Here is a 20004-nt window from a genome sequence, read left to right on the forward strand (position 1 = left end):
ATATACAATAGGATGAATGTAAAACTAATGTTCTCCCATTTAAACTACCACATAATTCACAATTTAAAAAAACCTTATGGATAACAACAGAGCACTGTCCAATAAAGTGTTAGAGAATAAGCTTCTCAAGTTAAAAAGCTTTTCATCAAAGTAGTTGCTGTTGTTGTATGCCAATGAGTCGGCTCCAACTCAAAGCAACCCTGTATAGGGTTTCCAAGGCTGTACATTTTTATGGAAGCAGAAAGCCTTACCTTTCTCCCCTACAGAGTGGCTGGTGGATTCAAACTGCCAACTTTGAGGTTAACAGCCCAATATTTAACCCACTATACCACCAGATTAGACAGAGTAAAGTCTACAGGACCTTCATTTACTAATGTGGAACTCAAAATGAGAAATAAGTGCTGCAAACAACAATTAGTGATCAAAACACAGAGCGCACAAAATACGAACCAAGGAAAGCTGGAAGTAGTCAAAAATCATATGGAACACTTACAGATTACTACTTAGGCATTGTCATTGTTGTTAGGTGACACTGAGGCAATTTCAATTCAGAGTAACCCTATGTACAATAGAACAAAACAATGTCTGGTCCTGAGCCATCCTCACAATTGTTATGTTTGATCCATTGTTGTTGCCACTGTGTTGATCCAGCTCATTGAAAGTCTTCCTCTTTTTCATTGACCCTTCAGTTTACCATATATGATGTCCTTCTCCAGGCAATGGTCCTTCCTGACAAGAAGTCCAAAGTACTAATGAAGAAACCTCACCATTGTTGCTTCTAAGAACATTCTGACTGTACTTCTAAGACAAATTAGCTGTTCTTCTGGCAATCTAGACTACTTTCAATATTCTTTGCTAACATCATAATTCTTCATTGCCCAACTTTCACATGTATATGTTGTTGTTGTTAAAAATGCTGTGGATGAAGCAATTGAAAATAGCATGGAATGGGACATCGGCACTTCAGTCCTCAAAGTGATCTCTTTGCTCTTTAACACTTTTAAGGAGATCTTTTACAACAGATTTGCCTAATGCAATACTGCTGCTTTCATGAGCAAAATGAAGTCTCTGACAACTTCGATCTTTTACCTGTTTGTTTTTTTTTTTAATGATGGTATTTATCAGTCCAGTTGTAAGGATTTTTGTTTACTTTACACTGAGGTTCAATCCATACTGAAGGCTGAAATCTTCAATATTTGTTAAGTATTTCAAGTCCTCTTCACTTCCAGCAAGCAAGATTGTCATGTGCATATTGCAAGTTTTAATGAGTCTTCCTCTAATCATGGTAATACGTTTTTTTTCAGATAATTCAGCTTCTCGAACTATTTGCTCATCACATAGACTAAACAAATATGGTGAAATGACACAACCCTGACACACACATTTCCTGATTTTAAACCATTCATTCAGTATCCTCTTCTTCTGTTTGAACAACTACTTCTTAGGTCTATGTCTGGTTCCTCATGAGCACAATGAAATGTACTGGGATTCCCTTTACTCTCAATGTTATCCATAATTTGTCATGATCCACACAGTCGAAAGCCACTGCATAGTCAATAAAGCACAAGTAAACATTTTTCTGGTATTCTCTGCTTTCAGCTAACATCCATTCGATGTCCGTCATCAATGATATCTCTAGTTCCACGTCCTCTTCTGATTCTGGCTTGAATTTCTGGCAATTCCATTTTTAAATTGTCTTCAGCAAAAGTTTATTTGCATGTATTATTTGATGATTCCTGCATTCCGCTGAATCATCTTTCTTTGTAATGGACTCAAATATGGATCACTTCCAATCAGCTGGCTAGGTAACCGTCTTCCAAATATCTTGACATAGACAAGCGAATACCTCCAGGTGCTGTATCAGTTTGTTAAACCATTTCAATTGATATTCTGTCATTACCTGGAGCCTTGTTTTTCTCCAATGCCTTCAGTGCAGCTTGGACTTCTTTCTTCAAAACCAGTAGTTCTTGATCATATGTTACCTCTTGAAATGGATGAGCATCGACTAGTTCTTTTTTCTACAGTAACTGTGTATTCCTTCTATCTTCTTTTGATACTTTCTGCATTATTCTATAATTTGCCCACAGAACCTTTCAATATTGCTAATTGAGACTTAATTGCTTTCTTCAGTTCTTTCAGCTTGAAAAACACTGAGCATGTCCTTCCCTTTTGGTTTTCTACCTCCAAGTCTTTGTTGTACCCTTCATTATAATACTTTACTTTGTCTTCTCAAGCTGACCTTTGAAATTCTGAATCTGACAATCATATGGTTTACTATGTCAGGAACAAAAAATTTGAAGAAGAATGGGATCACATTCATTGTCAAAAAGAGCATTTCAAGAGCTATACTGAAGTACAATGTTAGCTATAATAGGAATAATATCTGTACGCTTATAAGGAAGATAAGAATTCTGGTGTGGCACTGAAGGATAAGCACTGAACTGTTAATAACAGGGTTGGTAGTTCAAATCCACCAGCTGCTCCTTGGAAAGCCTACATAGGGTTGCTCTGAGTTTGAAAGTATTCGATAGCACTTACCAACAACAACATAAGGAAGACCAGTTAAAATCACTAGTATTCAAATTTATGCACTAATCACTAAAGCCAATGATGACTACATTTAAGAATTCTGTCAACTTCTTCAGTATGAAATTGATAAAACATGTAATCAAGATGCATTGATAATTACTGGTAACTGGAATGTGAAAGTTGGAAACAAAGAAGGATTAGTAATCGGAAAACATGGTGTTGGTTGATAGGAATGATGCTGGAGATTGCATGATAGAATTTTGCAAGATTAATGACTTATTCATTACAAATACCTTTTTGTCACAAACATAAATGGCAACAATACACTTGAACCTTAACAAATGGGATACACATAAATGAAACTGACTACATTTGTGGGAAGAGACGATGAAGACGCTCACTATCATCAGTGAAAACAAGGCTAGGGGCCAACTATGAAACAGATCATCAACTACTCATTTGGAAGGCGGTGGTGGTGGTATGCTGTGGAGTTGGTTCCAATTCATAGCAACACTGCATAGAGTTTCTGAGGCTGTAAATATATATGGGAGCAGAAAGCCTCATCTCTTTCTCTCTCGCTGAGCTGCTAGTAGTTTTGAACCGCTGACCATGAGATTTGCAGCCTAACTCGTAACCACTACACTAGCAGAGCTCCTTTGGAAGGCTGTAGCTGAAAATTAAAACAAGTTTATAGTAACTAAAATATAGCCTTGAGTACATCCCACCTAAATTTAGAGAGCATCTCAAGAAGAGAGTTGATGCATTAGACACTAATGATCAAAGACCAGAAGAGTTGTGGGAAGATAATCAAGGACATCTTAAGTGAACAAAGTGAAAGGTCATTAAAAAGGCACAAAACAAGGAAAAGACAAAAATGGGTTGTCAGAGAGACTCTAGAACTCACTCTTTAGCACATAATAGCTAAAATGAAAGCAAGAAATATGAAGTAAAGAGCTGAACAGAAAATTTTAAAGAGCAGTTCAAGATAACAAAATCTGCAAGGATTTGGAATTAGAAAACAGAAAAGAGAAGCACACAATCAGCAGTTCTCAAGCTGAAAGAAGTGAAGAGAAAATTCGCGTCCTGAGTTGCATTACTGAAGAAAACGATGGGTAAAAAACAGAAATAATACAGGAAGCATCAAAAGAAGATGAAACAAATCCCACTGGGGAATTCTGAGGACCAGGATAAAATAAGCGTGCACCTCAGTTATCTCTCACAGAAGCTTGGCTACTCACACAAAATGTCCATTCGTTCAACAATGGCAAAGAAAGAAATGCCAAAATTCAAGAAAGAAAAAGAAATGCTGTGCTGGCAGTTGTGAGTCAGGTTAAACACACTGAACTGGTAAGAGTGATGGGATTCGAGTTGGAAATTCAAGAATATTATTTACACTAGCTAAATACTTGGTAAGTATATTACAGAAAAGGGATACTGCTATCTGACAGACCAAGGATTAGACCAAGCCTGTGAGTTGCTTTTGTTTGTTTGTTGCAGTTTTAGCTTTAAAATTGAATTTGAATAATTTTAGGCACTGCCATGATCACTCCAGATTGCCTCAGGCCTCGCCACTCTTTACAGCCTACCTTCCCAAATGTCTAATATCAACTTGCTCTTGGAATTTACCAACCCTGGAGGAAATTCTAGAGAAGACTTCAAGGTGTTGTTGAGTGCCGTTGAGCTGATTCTGACTCATAGTGACCCTATATATAGTTTCCATGGACCAATGGCTTGAACTGCCCACTGCGTGTTTAGCAGTCCAGTGCTTATCCTACAGTGCCACACCAGGACTTCTATATGATACAATGACTAGGTAAATCTAATGCAAAAGACCTCTTTGAAGTGTTAAACAGCAAAGATATCACACTCTGAGGACTAAGGTACACCTGGACCCAAGTCATGGTACTTTCAATGTCTTTATATACATTATGAAAGTTGTACAATGAATAAGGATGACTATAGAAGAACTGATGCATTTGAATTATAGTGCTGGTGAAGAATACTGAAAGTACTATGGACTGCCATTTCTTTGAAGAAATACACGCAGAATGCTCCTAAGAAGCGAGGATGGTGAGACTTTGGACATGTTATCAGGAGGGACTGACCAGTCCCGAGAGAAGAACATCGTACTTGGTAAAGTGGAGGTTCAGTGAAAAGAGGAAGACCCTAAGGAGACAGGCTGACACTGTGACAGCAGCAATGGGATCGAACAAAATTGTGAGGACGCTGCAGGACCAACCAGTGTTCTGTTCTGTTGTACAAAGGGTCACTATGAGTCAGGACCAATTCAAAGGCACCTCAACAACATGACTGGATAATAATCACTAAAATCCCTTCCAGCAATAAAATCCAGTAATTTAGTTATATAAAAAAGAGGATGAAAGAAATACACAGTCACTGTACCAAAAATAGTTGGTTGACATTCAACTATTTCAGGGGTATGAGCAAGAACTGCTTGTACTGAAGGAAGAAGTTAAAGCTTCACTGAAGGTGGCTCCAGGATAGGTTCAACACAACAATTACTGAGACACTTTCACAAATGAAGGTAATGCTGGAAGTGCTTACTCATCTATGTTAAGAAACTTAGAGGACAGCTACAAGGCCAAGTGAGTGGAATAGACCCAGATTTGTTCCCATTCCAAAGAAAGGGCATGAAACAAAATGTTGAAATTATTGAACAATATCACTAACATCACATGCTAGCAAAATATTGCTGAAGATAATTCCAAAACAACTGCAACCATACATTGACAGCGAACTACAAGAAGTTCAAGGCAGATTCTGAAGAGGACGTGGAGCAAGGGCTACCAGTGCTGACGTCAATGGATCTTGGCCCAAAGTAAAAAACAACAAATATCAGAAAGATGTTTATATATGTGCTTTACTGATTATGTGAAGGCATGTGACTGTATGGATCCTAACAAATTATGGATAGATTATGAAGAATGATAAGACCAGAACACTTAATTGTACGCATGCGGAACCTGCACATCAATCATAGGCAGTTGTTTGTACAAAACTAGAGGAAATGCATGATTTCAAACTGGAAAAAATACAGCATTGTTGCATTCTTTTACTTTACTTATTTAATGTGCATGCTAGACAAATAATCAGCCAAGAAATATAAAGACTTATCTACAACCGGTAATATGTAAATGATATAACCTGGCTTCCTGAAAATGAGGACATCTTGAAACACTTATTAATGAAGGCTAGAGACTACAATCTTCAACATAAATTATGCTCAAACATGAAGAAAATAAAAATATTCACAACTGGACTGATAAATATTATCATAGTAAATAAGAGAAAAATTGAAGTCATCAACAATTTCAAACTACTTGGATCAACAATGGAAGCAGCAGTGTTTGTTTCTTAGTAAAGAAGATACAAGTAATTTCTCATTTTCCCCCTATCTTATTGTTTTCTAAAATGAATACATATTAAACTGTATTTTAAAAGTAAAAGAAAAGAAGACTACCTATGCTGAGGCAAGGAAGGGAGAGGCAACGATAGGAAGGCAAGTGTTACCCATGGATCTATGCTACTGCAGAAAGAACATGAGTATCTGCAGAAAACTGAAAAAAGATATAAGCACCTCCAACCCCTATTAGAATTCAAAGCAAAAATGTTTACAATGCAAAAATTACTAGTAATTCATTGAAAGGCACATCTTTTAAGATATAGTACTTTAACAAAATTTTTAAATCGAGAAAAGAAGAAAACAAAATATATTATTTTAGGCTTGAGCTGGATTATTTCTGATTTTGGTAAAAGGAAGGGTTAAAAAGAGACAAGCAAGAAGGTACAAAGCATCTATAAATGGAGGAGCTGTATATGTATGAGAAGTAACAGAAAGACAAAGCTGGAAGTCACAATCCTTCTCAGGATGTCCTGTTTACCTTCAATTCGAAACAGACAAGCAGAAGTAACTAACATTTTCTTTCATTTATAAGGACATTAGAGAAAGCAATCAAAGGGACTGAGTTAACTTGGTAACAATAGCCATAAACCTCAAGTTCTTGCAGGCAAGAGAAGGTACAGCAAGAAGGATATCCAACAACCAAAACTCAAGGGTGTTTCTACTTTTAGTTGTTTGTTTTCATTGTAGGGTGGCTACTTGTAATGTCACCCCTACAGTAAAGACAAATCAAATCTGGGTTATAATTTGGAAATCATGAAGCTAAGAGTAATGACCAAGAGAGTAACCAGGAAGAAGTACCTCTGAAAACTGGCCTGTTTGTCTTGAAGTTTTTATGCATATACAAAAAAAAAAAAAAAAGCAATAAAAGCCCTCACTACTCAGCAGAGGGGTGAGGCTGCCAAGTGTCATTTGACCATAATTTGTATGTTGTTGTTGTTAAGTTCTATATACAATCTGCTATGTGCTGGGGTCAGGTAGGATAAGCACTGAATGCTAACCAAAAGGTTGGCAGTTTAAACCCACCAGTAGCTCCTCAGAAACCTCCATACAGGTTGCTATGAGTTAGAACTGACATGAAAGTACTTAACAACACCAATATGTGCTAGGCAAAGTGTTAAGTGCTGTGTGTACATTGGTAAACTCAAAAGACGCAGTCCTGCGGCAGTTAGGTACAGTGAGAGAAACACAGACTGAAGAGTCAAGAGCTGGGTTCAAGTCCTTATAGAGCCATCTATTAACACTAAGATACAGAGGAACGCTCTTCTTGGTAAAATGTGGATGATAATATCATCTGTCCCAAACCATCACAGGATTATTGTAAGAAGCAATGATATACTGATTACGAAAGGCCTAGAAACATTAGTCACTCTTAGTCATCTCAATCCTTTTTTTTTTTTTTTTTTTAATTAAAATGTTAGAAGGTGGGGCCAATATGACTCATCATGGACCCAAACACCTCCAAGGAAGGACCTGACTGTCAGCCTGCCTTCCCCTATCATCTTTTCAAAATCTCAGGGGGGAAATGATAATATTTAACAGAAAGAGAATTATATTAGGTCTAAATCCATCCTTCCCTTTTCAGAACACCATCTAATACCCTTTAACTTAAACCATACTTCACAGAACCGGAAAGTAACAACAGCCTTTCAGTAACATTCTAAAACGTACAAATACTCAAAGCACCTGGTCCAACTTAATCTGACCTGGAACTAGGTTCTCAAATTGACAAGGAAACTGTAAAAGCGCAACTATCGCTTGTTAATAGACTTCATGTTTCTCTTCCTGTGTATTTGGTCTGAAACCACAATTCAAAGTTTAGTCCTGAAACCTTTTTAAATTTTGAAAGCAAAACTAAAATATAAAACAAAGTCTTAAATCAATCTACATTCTATCCCATTAGTCTGCATCAAAAACACTGGAAATAATGGTTAAAAGTGAAAATGCTGAATCTGTAAAAATAGAAAGAACTAAAGGACTAGATCTGCCTTCTAAGGCTAAAGTTGAGACTACTCACAAGCCAGTTTGCAACTAGCAGCAGCAATAGGACTGTTTTATGTCTATTTTCACCAACCTGGCAACTTTAAAGGCTTCTTTTATAGTTTTCAAAACATTTCTGTGGTAGTAGAAAGGAATAAATAATTTGTTCCCAGTCATGGTCCAGAGCAGCTACAAAATTAGCCTACTTATGAACAGTAAGAAAAATAAATAGTAAATAAATATTTAAAGATTTTAATACTAAGTATTAAGAAAAATAAAAACTAATATTTTAACCCGGTGATTTATAAAATAATTGTTGCTGTTGTTTTAAGTGCTGTTGAGTTGGTTCCAACTCATGGTGGCCTATATAGGGTTTCCAAGGAGCAGCTGGTGAGTTTGAACCATCAAACTTGCAATTTGCAGTCCAGTATACATTTATAATAGTAACACTTCATGTTTTACTTTCACAATAATCTTATTCAATACTTAACATATTTTCTTGTTGTTGTTAAGTACCATCAAATTGGTTCTTACTTATAGTAACTCTGTATAGGGTTTCCAATGAGTGGCTGGTAAGTTTAAACCACTGACCTTGCAGTTAAAACTGACCCTGAGGTTGAGTGCTTATCGTATGGTGCTACATCAGGACTCCAAGATATAATAAATAGAGTAATAAATATGAATCCTGTATGGCACTACAGAATAAGCACTGGACTGCTAACCACAAAGTTGGTGGTTCAAACCCACCAGCTGCTCTGTGGAAACCCTGTACAGGTTGCCAGAACTAGCTGGACAGCACTTAACAACAACAATAATAAATAAAAGTCCAAATAAGGTTTTAAACCACAGTCTTTTAGCTCTTATTTTCTGGTATTAATTTATTTTTCCAAGTTAATTGCTCTTTTACCCTAACAGGGAAATAGTCTCTCAATGTCAGACTACTAGGACACAACAAAGATAATATATTCACAGTTAAACCGTCTTACTACAAAAAACAAGTGGGTGAATTTTGATATCACGTGTAGTGAAATAACAAACAGCCTATACTATACACCCATTCTCTGTCACCTTCGGATTTAGACCTCAAAAGACATAGGACTGGAAGATTAGACAAGACTGGTGGAAAGAGACATTGTTAGAAGCATCTACTCATCCACTGCTTACAAAATCATGGGTTAAAAAAAAAAAAAAAAAGATACAAGAATTGGTAACCTACCCCTAACTGCTGAACCTAATTTAATTAAGAATCCAATGACTGCGGTCCTGCACTGGTCAATGAGATGTGATGATGGCACTGTTTGTGTTGTAGCTCTAATTCCTGCTATAAATTTACAATTTAGCTGTAGAGACATGTTCTGGGGATTAAATCAGAGAGAGAGAAATTTAAAACTTTTTCTGATTACAAAGATATCCACTTGACTAACTCACCTCTGTCCAGTCTTTACTCAAATCTAACCCTCTCAATGAGATCTGTGGTGATGCAGAATAAGCACTGGACTACTAACCAACCACAAGGTTGGTGGTTCAAACCTACCAGTTGCTCCTTAGGAACCCTGTGTAGGGTCCCTATGAGTCAGTCTGGACAGCACTTACGACCAACAAAATAATTCCTCAATCTGCCTCGCCCATCCCACTATGGCATTCCTTATCACCTGTTAAACTCTTCAATCTTTCCTTTCTTCCTTACCTTTAATTGCCTTCTAACATATTACACAGCTTATTTATTGTTTACTGCCTTCCCTACCACCCACCACCCCAATGTGAATCTAAGTTTTGCAAGGGTAGAAATTTTCCTCCACTTGGTCCACTAAAATCCCAAGGACCCAGAACAGTGTATGGCACATAAAAAGTGTCTATAAATACCTACTGACTTGAATAATCTTTTGTATTGTCACCCCAGCTTTCCAACCCAGCTCCCCATTCATCAGGGGAAATTCTGGGGCTGGGAATAAACAAACGAAGTTCCATTTTAGATATATAAAAAGGAAGCGAGAAAGGAAGAAGGAAGAGAGGAAAGGGAGAAGGGTTTGCATTTCCCCCTATGCAGTCAAACCCATCATAAGTTTTTGTCTTTTATTTCCTTTCTAAATTCTCAACTTTTCTCAAATTCTTTCTCTAACAAATTCCTTGAATTCTTTCTCTAAATTCAGCAACGGTTTTTGGTCATTTGGGTAATAAGATAAGCTTAAAGAATGATAACTGAAAGCTGTAATCACTCAGTCTCAACAGAGGGAAAAACAGCAGCAGGAAGAAATGTGCTGTGTCTCATTTGTTGCCGCCTTCTAGCAAAGTAGCTTCAAGGAAAATTATTCCCTCTACTTCTCACCATTCACACCTCAATTTCTCTACTCTTTTTTTTTTTTGATTTTTTAATGTTTTATTGTGACTTATGTGATAGTTTACATGGAAGAACATTAGTTTTACATTCATCCTATCGTATATCATTTCATTGCCATGGTTACAATCCCCTCCATGCATCATCAACCAACCAAAGGGTATACCCTGCAAGCCTGCCCCCCAGTCATCAGCACACAGCCCCTCTCCCTCTCTGTATCTAAAGTCCCCAGCTGCTCCATCTCTCTACGTCATCGTCTCTGCCTCCATCTCTAGAGTCACTGCTTCTCTGGGTAGGGTCCCATTCTCTGCTCTTCTCCCTTGATAGTCCCAGGGACCTCTGCTCCTGGACTGCAAAGTCAATCACTCCCCTCCTTTTACTACAAATGTCTACCTTTACATTTCCAACCCTCACAATCAAACCTGATAACAATTATTCACTATTGTATCACACACTTCTCTACTCTTAATGAACCCTTTCCATTCCTTACTTATATGATACATATTGCTCACTCTTTCGACGTATTTATAGAGCACACACTACGTGGTAGGCACTAGTTAGCTGATTCAGTAGTAAACACAAAGTCCCCATTGTCATTCATTACTGAGTCAAGCAGGAAGAATAAAGAGCAACAATGTTGGGTGATTACTATCATGACAAGAAAATAATTTAAAACTATGCAAACACATAAAAGAGTGTTGTTGCTGTAGTTAAGTGCCATCTAGTCACAACCATGTATAGGGTTTCCGAGGAGCGGCTGGTGGGTTTGAACTGCTGACCTTTTGGTTAGCAGTTCAGAGCTTATTCTACAGAGACACTATATTTAGATATAATCTAAAAAATAGAAAATTCAATAAAATGCAATGCCTAAGACTTAGAATGTACCGTATCATTGTTTAAATTATTATACATTCCTGAGTGTTTTTGTGTACATCCCCCTCAAAAAAAAACCCACAGAAGGAACAGAAGCAAATATTGTTAAATGATGATGCACGGAGAAGATTGTAATCACTGCAATGAAACAATGAGTGTAAAACTGATATTCTCCCATATAAACTATAACTCAATTCACAATAAAAACTTTAAAAAAAAAAAGTATTAATAGTACAACAAGAAAGAAAAGTATTACTAGTACAATAAGAACACATTCACATATATATATATATATTTGTGAATTAGTACAATAAGAACACATTCACATATATATAAATATTTCCATTAATGTGTTATGAGGGGGAAAAAAATACAATGCCTAAACAGATACCTGAAGAACAGAAGACAGACAGTGAAAGGGAAAACGAGGAAGAGTATATGTCAAAACCTGAAAGACAGAAAGTAGAGTGCATATGAGGAAATGAAACAAGTTCAGGATAGTGAATATCAGGATGTTGTTGTTTTTGTTGTCAGGTGCCATCGAGTTGGAACCGACTCATAGCGACCCCATGCACAGCAGAAAGAAACAATGTCTGATCCTGGGCCAACCTCACTACCACTGCCACACTTGAGCCCATCAATGATGCCACTTGGCTGATCCATCTCGTTGGGGTCTTCTTCTTTTTCTCTGACTCTCCATCTTACCCAGCATGACATCCTTCTCTAGCGACTGTTCCCTCCTGACAATATGTCCAAAGTATGCGAGACGAAGCTTAGCCATCCTGGCCTCCAAGGAGCACTATGGCTGCACTTCTTCCAAAACAGATCTATTGGTTCTTTTGGCAGTCCATGGCACTTTCAGTATTCTCCTCCAACACAGAGAATATCAGGATAGGCAAGCTATTCTAAAAACTTTATTCTATGGACAAGGGGACTATAGAAGGAGTGAAACAAAGTCTCAGATTTACAATCTGGGGAGATCAATCCATCCTTCTCATTGCATTTAAAGTAGAAGGGAATAAGAATGGAGTTAGGAGATGATGAAATTACTCCTGTAACTCTTGGTTTCTATGGAAAGAACTTCTTCAAACCTCTGTTTCCTCTCAGACCTTCATTATTATTTTCTAATACTAGCCCCCTAAGCCTTTCCTTAACTCTCCTACAAACTCTCCCTAGGTGACCTCACCTATATTTTATGGTTGTTGTTATGTACCGTCAAGTCAGTTCCAATTTATGGCAACCCTGTATAGGGTTTCCAAGGAGCAGCTGATGGGCTTAAACTGCTGACCTTGTGGCTCACAGTCCAACATTGCTCCTACAGTTAACATTCCATAAAGTGATGGTGACCTCCAAACCTGCATCCCTACTACAGGTATCTCCAGATAATAAAGCCAAAGTTACACTTCCTACTACCTATTAGAGGAGTCCTGGTATAGCGCTGTGGGTTAATGCGTCAGACTGCAAAGTCAATTGAATTGCAAGCTTGGTGGTTCAAGCTCCATGGAATTCCTATACAGGGTTGCTATAGGTGAAATCAACTTTACGGCTCTTAACAACAACCACAACAACAAATCAGACATATCTAGAGTCCTGGTATGGCACTGTAGGATAATCACTAGACAACAAGGTCAGTTTGAAATGCAAGGGTGGCGGTTCAAAACCACCAGCTGCTCCTCAGAAACCATATACAGGGTGTCACTATGAATCAGAACCAACTTGGCAGCACATAACAACCGTAGACATATCCACCTATGCAATTCGACATGTCCAAAACCAAACATAAGATTCAGAGACAATAAATTTAATGTTTCCTAAATCTATTGATGTTGTTGTTGTTGTTGTTAAGTGCCGTTGAGTCGGTTCCGACCCATAGCGACCCTATATAGGGTTTTCGAGGGTGTAAATCCTTACGGGAGTAGAAAGCCTCATCTTTCTCCCGCGGAGCGGCTGGTAGTTTCGAACCGCCATTAATATATTCACCCAAGCCAAAAATTTAAATGCCATCAAGTTCTTGTTCTGACCAATAACACCAAGTATTTTTTATCATCTCCTAAATATTACTCAAATCCATCCCTCCTTCTCAATTCTGGTACCTGTGCCTATGTGTAGGCTTGTATTAACTCTCATCTGGATTATTCAGTAATGGGTCTCTCTATACGTTCAACCACATTGCCCAATCCATCCTCTACATCACCAGAGAGTCTACCCTAAAAAGTTTCTTCAGGCTATAGGAAACAGTCCAAATTCTCTGACATGACATACAAGGTCCATTATCTGGACTTCTCCTAACAGGAAATAGTCTCTGTTCTCTATCTATGACATCTCTCCTAGGCTTGGTCATACCAAACCTGGAATGCAAATGCAGGTCCCTCAAGGTCACCACTGTTTCTGTGTCAATGTAATCGCACATACTATTCCCATCATCTAGAATACCTTCCCACATCTTGTCCAACTGGAAACCACCCTGCTTCTTTAAAATACAGTTAAAATCACCTCCCCTATGAATCACCCTTGGTCCATGTCTCGGTTCCTTCTCTTCCCTTTCCCTATTCCTAATAAAGAGTTGGGCATTCCTATTTGATTCCACAAAGCTTCTCTTCCATGGCACTTACCAAATTGTAATTGCTTACTATGTATTGTTTTCCTAACAAAATTGTATGTTCCTTAGTAATAGTGTACTTTCTAACATTTGCATCCCTATACCCTAATGAGCAGAGGGCACCCAGTAGAAAGTTTTTGAATGAATTCTTATAGAGGTGCTGTGCTATATCACAATTTCTCTCTAAACAACGGAATCCTAGGACTCCATTCAAAGTACCCAGACCCAGTCAAGAATTGTAACTCTTGACTTGGAGGAAAGAAGGAAGCGATTATAGAACCCCACAGGAGGGATTCATTACAGCACACCCAGTCATCACTCAGAGAACTCCAAGGAAGTGATTAGATGACATGACAAAATTTCTACAAAAATCTCATTATACGTAATTGCAAAACAATTTTAAAAATTAGAAATAAACATGACTAAGTAAATCAAAGTTTTATTCAATGTACTTTAAAAAAAAGTTTTAATGACCAGAGAAAATACTGGTCATATCAATCAAGCAGGATCCCATTTTAAAAGTCATTTTTGGAAACACATTAGCTTTGTAAATTTTCAAATTTTTGTGATTGTATCAGAAATCAGTGGAACAAAAGGTAACACAGATAGTAAATCTCCAGACTTCCCCTTCCTGTCAGCAGATTTGAAAATTTACAGTAGTTACAAATAAACTCTGCTTAATTTAAATATAATTCTTCATCCATTTTCCCACAGCATTCACTTTCTCTTTTGTGTCCCCCGCCCTAACATTTCCTGCTCTAGTCCTCAATAATTTATCCCATTTATCTAAAAGAATCTTTATAGTCCTTTCTTCTTTCAATCATCAGCTAGTTGAAGGTTGAACTTTCCCTGTCTCCCTCTTGGGGCTTCTCAGGAAAGAAAAGAGCTGTAGACAAGATCTTTGGTTTTGAAGAACATAAAATAATTCTCAATCTCCAACCTATAGCCCTTTTGAAGGCCTTGTTTTAAAAGACACTCCAGGTGTAAAAAAAAGTGGGGATAAATCTTAACTAGAGTAGTGACTCCAAGGAGAGATGACCTAGCATTATCTGCTCTCAGAAGAGTAATAGTACTGTCCTACCAAGTAGATGTCAAATGATGTGTATGTTTAAGTTCCCAAAGAAAAATTTTAGAAAGATATGTAAATAACTGTTGTTGTTGCTGTTCAGTACTGTTGAGTCACTTCCGTGACCCTAAATAGATTTTCCAAGGAATGGCTGATGGGTTTGAACTGCCGACTTTCTGGTTAGCAGTCCAATGCTTATCTTACAGCGCCAGCCACACCAAGACTCCATATAAATAATTACCAGTGGTTATGTCAGGGAACTAGAAAAGGAAGATGAAAGTAATCAGGGGACTCTTATTTTTCACTTTGCATCATTCTTTACTGTTGAGATTATTTACCATAAACGTATTATTTTTCAGATAAAATAATACGTAAACAAAAACTATTGTACAGGGATCATTTGTATTAGTATTGGGAGTGTGGTAGCTCTGTAAGATAAGCATTGGACTACTAACCACTAGATCAGCCCACAGGAAGGTTGAGGCTTTGGGCTCCCACAAAGATTTACAGCCTCGGAAACCCTATACAGGGTTTCTGGACTTGATGGCACTTAACAACAACAATATTAGTATTTGACAAGATCTCTCTATTTAACTGATAACCTGCATTATTTTTCACTGTGATTATTCTACTAGCTTATGATACCAATTGAAAATACATCTAAAATTTCCTTGGATTTTCAGATCATCAAAGACACAGTGATGAACAGCAACATGACTCTGATCACCCTGAAAAACACTGCAGCACTACAAATACAATGTTACTTGTTCTCTCAGGCGTTTTAAGGAGTAAATATGAACTGACAATATTCTATAGGACTTAGATCACTGACAATGGAAATGCCATTATAATAAACACTACAGAAACAGAGAGTACTAAATGCTAATTTAGTGCTGCAATGTCTAAAGTAAATACCAGAGAGCTAGGTGATAGGCTTACTGATAGTCATTCACTCATTCATCAAATGTTTAGAAAGACATGAATTTCTGCATATTAGAGACAAAGCAATGAAAAAAAAAAAAGAATCTTGGCCCTAATTGAGTATCTTAATGGATTGAGATAGATATAAGCAAGAAAGTAAAATAACAGTAGATAGTAATAGGAACAAACAGTAAATAAAGTAGGAAAAGAAGATGGGAGGGAGCAAAACCTAGGAGAAAAGGTAGCAAGCCACATGACTGCTGAGGTAAAGATATTCTGAATAGAGGAACTAGCAAGAACAAAGGCTCAAAGGTTTGTTGTTGTTGTTAGGTGCCATCAAGTCTATACCAACTCATAGCGACCTTATGCACAGCAGAATGAAACACTGCCCGGTCCTGGGCCAACCTCACTATTGTTGCCATGCTTGAGCCCACTGATGCTGCCACTTGGCCAATCCATCTCGCTGGGGGTCTTTTTCTTTGACCCTCCACCTTACCAAACACGATATCCTTTTCCAGCGACTGGTCCCTCCTGACAATATGCCCGAAGTACGAGAGATGAAGTTTGGCCATCCTGGCCTCCAAGGAGCACTCTGGCTGCACTTCTTCCAACACAGATCTGTTGGTTCTTTTGGCAGCCTGTGGAACTTTTAATATTCTCCTCGAACACTGTAACTCAAAAGCATCAATTCTTCTATGGTCTTCCTTACTCACCATCCAGCTTTCGTATGCATATGAGGTTATTGAAAATGCCATGGCTTGGGTCAGGCGCCCCTTAGTCTTCAAGCTGACATCTTTGCTCTTCAACAAAGGTGGGTGCTAGTTATGTTTAAGGAGCAGTGAGCAGAAAGAGGGAAGCAGGAGAGTAGCAGGGAAGAAGGTTGCAAAAGGAAAGGGACTAGAGTTTCCTAGAAGAGCATTTGAGTAAAGTTTTCAGGGAAAAGTATGACAGCACCAGATGGAAATGGAACTGGAAGGTGATTCTAGATAATTAGAACAAACAACAACTGAAGTCAAGGTGCTACAAATGTCTGAAGAATGTTTAGGAACTGGAGACTGGCCTAGTGTGGAATGAGTGTATATCCATATATGCAAGAGCGAGGGAACACGAGTGTGAAGGGTGGGGTTGTTTTTGTTTGTTGCTACGTACCATCGAGTTGGTTCAGTGACTCTATATAAAGTTTTCCAAGGAGTGGCTGGTGGGTTTGAACTGTTGACCTTGCAGTTTGCAGTCCAGTGCTTATTCCTACAGTGCCACACCAGGACAGGGAATAGTAAATATTAATTTTTCTATCTGGAGTTCTGCTGTGGTGCTGTGGGATAAGCACTGGACTGTGGACAGTGAACTGCAAGGTTAGAGGTTCAAATCCATCTAATGCTCCTTAAAAGCCCTACATAGGGTCGCTATGAGTCAGAACTGACTCAAAGGCACCTAACAAAACAAAAATGCTGGTCTGGAGGCTGAAGAAGAGAGACACAGGGCAAGGAGGCACCAGAGTAAAACACTGATATAACCCTTTGGTTTCCCTGCCAAGAATAAAATCCTGTGCCAGTTAGTTGTTTTAGTTAATGGATCAATAAAGAAAAAAGATAGAAGTCCTGGGAATCATTGTGAAGAAAATATTCCTTTAAATTTTTCCTGTAGTAGGAAGATGAAAAAATATGCATGAACTGGAATTTTTACTAATATTAACATGAGCCAAAATGACTTGATTTGATATAGAGTGAGTCATAATACAATGATGACTAAAAAGTAGAACTGAGAAGCAAACAGAAATTACATTTTTCTTAAAAAAAAAAAAAAAGCCGTTCCATGTAACAGCTAATGCATGGACAAACAATTAAGAGTTAACTACCTCTAATTCTACCTAAAGAAGAGTATTCTGTGATAATTATCCCCTTTGCTGGAACTTTGCACGCAATATAACACTCCAGTGCCGAGTACCATGGAGTCCTGGTGTGGTGCTTATGGGTTAATGTGCCAGACTACAAAGCCATATGAATTGCAAGGCTGGCAGTTCAAACTCACCAGCTGCTCCTCGGAAACCCTATACAGGGTCACTATGGGTCAAAACCAACTCAGCAGCACTTAACAATACCACCTAGTACCATGCTTAGGATAGAAACCTCAAATAGCTGTACAACCAATAAGAAGCCCATCCAATACAGTTCATCTTAGTAAATGAAACAGCGCTAGAGCTGTCTGTCATAACACCACAATGAACTTTTATTAGTAACAGAGAGGGAATGAAACAAAAGCAGGTATATAGGAAGAAGTGATGTTTTCCTTCCATATTTACCATTTGTGCCAACACAAAAACACAGTCCAGAGGGGTCAGTCTAGTGGTTCATTTACCCATACGAAACTATAGCATCGTTAAACCCAATAAACAAAACTGTTGCAAAATGCAAAGTAAATTTCCCTTAATAACTGTATGAGTTGGATCAAAGCTGCCTTTTCAGAACAGAGAACTAAGCATAAGGAAATTTCAATCTCTTTCCAGACTTCTGTGAAAACAGGGAATTGAGTTTGCTTACGTTATGATTATTTTTAATCTTAAATTAAGAGTAACACACTTTAATAATCTGTCTCAAATAACACAAAAGAAAACATAATAAAAAGTGGCATTTATCTGCTTTTGGTTTGGTGATGTTATAAATCCCAGAGAGAAACTGAAGTAGAAAAAAAGAGCTGAATCTTTTATGTCATGTTTTCATCATCAAGTAGATACAAATGATCAAACCTCTTCTAGGAAAAGCATCTACCTATATGGCATAGTATTTATACACACACGTTTATTTTGACCTGGACTCCTGGTGTGGCACTGTATACAGGATCAGCACTGGAGTACAAACCACATTGTCAAACCCAGTTCAAACTCAGCAGTTGCTCCTCAGAAACCCTATGCAGGGTAGCTTTGAGTTGGAATGGACTCAACAGTACTTAACAACAACAGTTCTGAACTAGTATAATTTGCTTGTGATGTCCTGATGTAGTGCTTAGGATAAGTATTGGACTGCTAACCACAAAGTCTCCAGTTTAAACCCACCAGCCGCTCCTTGGAAACCCTATATAGCTCTTAACAACAACTGAGTTACAGTAAACATGTAGGTGTAAGTTTCAAATGTTATTTTCAATCAAACTCATCCATTTAAACAAGACTTTTTGTTTTTAATGCAAATATGTGAATATCAGCATTCTTTTCTGTCTAGTGAGAAGTATTTTGCTATGATAACACTAAGGAGTCATGGTGTGGTGCTGGAGAATAAGCATTGGACTGCGATCCAAAAAATTGGTGGTTCAAACACACCAGCTGCTCCTTGGAAACCCTATTAACAGAGTTACTATGAGTCAGAATAACCCGATGGCACTTGACAACAACAAACACCAAGACGCTACAGCATAAGCACTGGACTGATAACCTTGTCGGCAGTTCAAATACACCAACCTTTCCATGGGAGGAAGATGAGGCTTTCTGATCCCGTAAAGATTTATAGCCTCGGACACTCTATACAGGGTCGCTACTAGTAGAAATTGACTATTGGCTAATAAAATACTAAACTATCCTTAAGTGTAACTTTATAAGTAAATTCAAACTCCCTTCAAGACCTTAAGTATGCCTTAAATAGGAAATGCACGCACACAGTACATGAATGGTTTGCAAAGGTGTGGTTAAGTCTGCACTTTGTTTGGTAAAGACTTAACAAACAACAACCAATGAATCGAGGGTGGTCTGAACAGAGTGCCCGGGACCCCAGTTGCTTCATCTTCAAGATTCACAATAAGGCATCCTCCGCTCTGCTCATAAATCGCCAGAAAGTGACCCTAACTCCTGGACCTAGCCGGCCACTGGGAGATAGAAGTCCGATTAAGGGCCAGGGCTCGGCCTGCCTCACCTTATAGACATCTCCATAGGTGCCGCTGCCGACTCTCTGGACGAGCTCGTAGTCCTGCTGCGGGTTCCGCCTCAGGATGTCCGCGGCGGGCCGCAGCGGGGCCTCCATCTTCGCTCAGGGCCGGGCCCCCGCCGGCTCTGCCCGCAGCGCCCCGATTCCCGCTAACGAGGACAAGCGGCGCCGCTTCCCAACATGGAGCCTCTGCCCGCAGCTCCGCCTGCAACAGGGACAAGCGAAGGCGGGTTGGCTCTACGGACGAAGCCCCCAAGCGGCCCGCGCCCCCGCCCCCTTCCCTTCCGCTCTGCCTGGGGCCTCCGGGGAGACGTCGGCCTCGCAGGGTCCCCGGCACCCCGCAGCCCAGTTCCAGCCGCGGCCCTTCCCCCT

The 20004-nt window shown here is 38.7% G+C and overlaps 1 protein-coding gene across 1 annotated transcript in view; it reads right to left on the reverse strand.

Moving 5' to 3' along the window:
• The window catches only part of MAP4K5 (mitogen-activated protein kinase kinase kinase kinase 5), a 142830-nt gene extending 123102 nt beyond the window's left edge, over positions 1-19728 (reverse strand). Inside the window, 1 exon segment of the mRNA XM_006872337.1 lies at positions 19621-19728. Coding sequence (XP_006872399.1) covers positions 19621-19728 — 108 coding nt within the window.
• Positions 19729-20004: the final 276 nt, after the last annotated feature.

This window comes from Chrysochloris asiatica, unplaced genomic scaffold, assembly GCF_000296735.1.
Source record: "Chrysochloris asiatica unplaced genomic scaffold, ChrAsi1.0 scaffold00194, whole genome shotgun sequence".
NCBI classification, from domain to species: domain Eukaryota; kingdom Metazoa; phylum Chordata; class Mammalia; order Afrosoricida; family Chrysochloridae; genus Chrysochloris; species Chrysochloris asiatica.